Raw genomic sequence first — 3,556 nt, 5'->3', positions numbered from 1 at the left:
TGTAGTCCTCCTCTGCAGAAGAGGAGACCCCAGCTGAGAGAGGTTGCACAGGACTTGACCCCAAATATCCTCAGTCCAACTATGGTGTTCTTACATGGAAATCAGTATGATGGATACAAGGGGGACCCTCTTAAGTATATGCCCTGAGAGGTGGCTACCCAAGAATGCCATCTCTCTAAAGGCTGCTGTCCTTTGCCTCAGATTATCAGTGTAGTCCTCCTCTGCAGAAGAGGAGACCCCAGCTGAGAGAGGTTGCACAGGACTTGACCCCAAATATCCTCAGTCCAACTATGGTGTTCTTACATGGAAATCAGTATGATGGATACAAGGGGGACCCTCTTAAGTATATGCCCTGAGAGGTGGCTACCCAAGAATGCCATCTCTCTAAAGGCTGCTGTCCTTTGCCTCAGATTATCAGAAAAGATAGCAGTTCTCTTACTTGACTGATATCTAAACCTTTGAGGAACTTTGCATTTTTCATTTTTTAACCAACTACTGTTGGACATCAGTCAAGACACTCCTACTGACAATTCTTTGGTTATTTTACAAAATGTCTAGCTCACAAATCCAGTGTTGTGGTCCCCAAGTTTAAGAAGCTGCCGATTTGGTAGAAAATTATCTTAAAAAGAAATCCGATCTCAAATCATGTCAAATACCTTCTCTGAATTCTAATCCTTCAAGAATTCTTAGAAATATCATAAGGGAGCTAACAAATTTTATTATTCTCAAAAATACCTTTCTCTCTGCTTATCTCTTTGAGACTTCCATTTGAAATCAAACCATCAAAAACTTTAGATTACTTTACCTCTGGCCAAACTCTTCACCTCTTTAAAAATTAAATTTGCCTTCCTTCTAGGTTTTTACAGAAGCTAACTAAAAAGGGAGGTGGCATTAATAAGATATTGGATATGGAAAATCATGGGGTTAAATCAGGATATTGCATTTAAAACTGCGAGGATGAATACTAAAGTTAAAAAGGTACCTTTTCATTCTCCATTCTGTAAATTTTTCATACATTTAGAGTTTCTTTAAAAATGAAAAATCTGGAGTTTCTCCCAACACCCTGATGGTTTAAGTAGTCCAATCAATTCTAGTAAAGAGTTTATTTTCCTTAAAAAGAAAAGGAAATAGAAAAAGTTAAAAAAAACAACAACAACAACAACCAGGAGATCCGTTGAATATTCCCTCATGAACACCACAGGCCACTTAAACAAAGACTAACGAAAATTGACAAATTACATTTACATTTTATTCCCGACCAGAGATAGCCCTACTGGGCAGAGAACTTCATCAAATGCCAATAAATTCCTTTAGCAAACCGATCTGCTGTCAGGAGACTTAGAGCAAACCACAGAACTTCCAGTGACAGTCCTCTCCCACCTTTAGAGAAGGCGCGCCATTCTCCGGACCCCACCAAATGGACCGTCGTAAGCACAAGCACCCACCTGTTCACAGGTCAGGGCTCGGGACTCAGCGCCCCAGCCCTGGTTCCGGCAGAGCAGACACGACCCCAAGCATCTCGACAAAAGTCTGCATCTAGATGCCTGTATTTTTCCCCTGACACACACGTGCACGGGGTCAGCAGTAAAGTCTCGGGAAATAGCTTGATAGAAAACTCCCAAATTCAGTCCTTAAGCTCCAAAAGTACTCTGGGTATTTAAAGAGCGCCTTATGATTAAGACTTTTTCTTCTTTTAAGACATTCTTATAGATGCAGAGCCCTGTGTACTCTCAGTTCGGGTGGCCAGTTCACGCCACGATGTTGGATCTTACCGAAGAGTCTGCATTTGTTCAGTAAAGCAACCAGGTAGAGTCCCCCTGCCGCCACCCGCTCCGCGCCCGGCGCACTTCCCCCTCCGCCCCGCTAACTACCCCTCCCCCAGGGCCCAGTCCGCGCGCCACCAGCCCTGCTGTTCCCGGAGAGCATCTCCGCGGTTCCCAGGGCAACGATTCCTAACCAATCAGAGAGCTGGGTGCGGGCCTGCGATTGGTTGGCGGCTCCAGGGGCGGGTCCGGACCTTCCGCCTTAGATTTAAAAATTTGGCGCGGAAAGTCGGACCGTGGCCGGCACCGCCCCTTAGCTGCGCGGGGCTTGAGCGCGGGCAAACCCGCGCCCGGAACCACGGTATCCCCGCCCCTCCCCCTCGCTCTCCCCCTCCCCTCTGCGCGGGAGCTCAGCTCCTCCCTCCACGGCCCCCGGCGGAGCGAGAGGCGGGAAACGGCCGTCTCCGCCGCTGCCCTCCCGAGCCCTCTCCCGGTGCCTGGCGGGCTGGGCGCCGCATCCCTCTGCGTCCCGCTGACCTGTCAGTTCACCTCACGGTTGGAGCCGGCGGGGGCTGAGCGGGGACTCTTCGGCTCCCCTTCCCCGCTCTGGTCCGGGAGCCCGCGTGTCGGGCCGTCAGTCGGTCCTCACGCCGCGCCGAGGTGGGTGCCGCGGAGGGAAACGCCGGGACCGGACTGGCGGGCCGGCGGGCGGGCAGAGGGAGCGTGACCGTCTAGGAGCAGCCAAGCCCCGGATTTGAAATTAACCCGCTCCCGGCGCGAGCGGATCCCGCGGGCTGGGCAGGCCGCTCCCCTCCCCCACGCCCGCTCTTCCCGGCCCCGGACCCCGCGCGCCAATCGGAGCCTCCAGATAGGAGGCGGCGGCGAATCAGGGTGTAGGTACCGCCCTCCGGTCCCGCCTCCACGACAGAGTTGGGGGAAAAGTTCAGCAACTTTTTTTTTTCCTTTTTTTTTTCCCCGAACACCCCCTCCCCTTGCTAAAGTTGGGGAATGAAGTTTGGCCCTCCCGGAGCATGGGGGCTGAGACGCGGGTGCACTGCGATTCCCAGGCTGGCTGTCCCACTCCCTGCCCAGCTCTGGATCCGCTCACCTGCCCTCCGGACCCTAGCCGGGACCATTCCCCCTTGCATTTCTGGCATGCATCATTGTGCTGCCCACCACCTGCCCGGTGGCTTCTAGAAACTGGTGTGCAGAGGGAGAAGCTTGGCTAACTGGTGCCCAAACTCGACGGGCGTGGGGCCTCGGCCGAGACGTGAGAACTCAGGTGTGGGAGGAGGTGTAGGAAGGTTGAAAACCCGCCAAGCGTGCTCCGGGCGACTGTCGTCTTCCCTCTCGTGATCTCCCACCCGCTCCTCCCTTTCCCCTCCCTTGTCGTGTTCACTCGCTTTCCCCTCTTTTTCCGGTTTCCGAGCCTCGGACAGCTTCAGCATGGAATATTGTAGAGTTCTAGATTAATAGCAGGATTGGGAGACGCTCTAGTCCAAAGCCCTCGTTTTGTAGACAGGGAAACAGAGGCCCAGGGCGGCAGAGCTGCCTTGCCTGTGCCTGGATTGTGTGCGCGGGTGTTGGCTCGCACCGCGGTTCTCAGCCTTAAAGCGTTTCCCCTTTTCTGGGGGAACTGCGCTGGAGTTGCGGTACAGCGTGTATTGCCCAACCGCGCCTAGATCAGGGCGCCCATCTCCCGACGGTTTGGTGTGAGTTCTTCCCCCCTCTTTTGTATTCTCGCGTCTCTAAGTTCCGGCAAGGCCCTTGTCCACGATCTCCCAGGCTCACTC

The 3,556-nt window shown here is 53.3% G+C and overlaps 1 protein-coding gene across 1 annotated transcript in view; it reads right to left on the bottom strand.

Moving 5' to 3' along the window:
* Nucleotides 1–1,603, bottom strand: part of LOC111149750 (E2F transcription factor 8) — a 16,576-nt gene extending 14,973 nt beyond the window's left edge. Inside the window, exons 1-2 of the mRNA XM_022506996.1 lie at nucleotides 1,446–1,603; nucleotides 983–1,110 (exon numbers count right to left, since the gene is read on the bottom strand). Coding sequence (XP_022362704.1) covers nucleotides 983–997 — 15 coding nt within the window. The 5' untranslated portion in view covers nucleotides 998–1,110; nucleotides 1,446–1,603. The remainder of the gene's footprint in view (nucleotides 1–982; nucleotides 1,111–1,445) is intronic.
* Between the last annotated feature and the right edge of the window lie 1,953 nt (nucleotides 1,604–3,556).

Source organism: Enhydra lutris, unplaced genomic scaffold, assembly GCF_002288905.1.
Source record: "Enhydra lutris kenyoni isolate GAN:26980312 unplaced genomic scaffold, ASM228890v2 scaffoldscaffold22, whole genome shotgun sequence".
In the NCBI taxonomy this organism is placed as follows: domain Eukaryota; kingdom Metazoa; phylum Chordata; class Mammalia; order Carnivora; family Mustelidae; genus Enhydra; species Enhydra lutris.
Note: the sequence above shows the minus strand (reverse complement) of the source record. Positions and strands in the feature narration are given on the sequence as shown.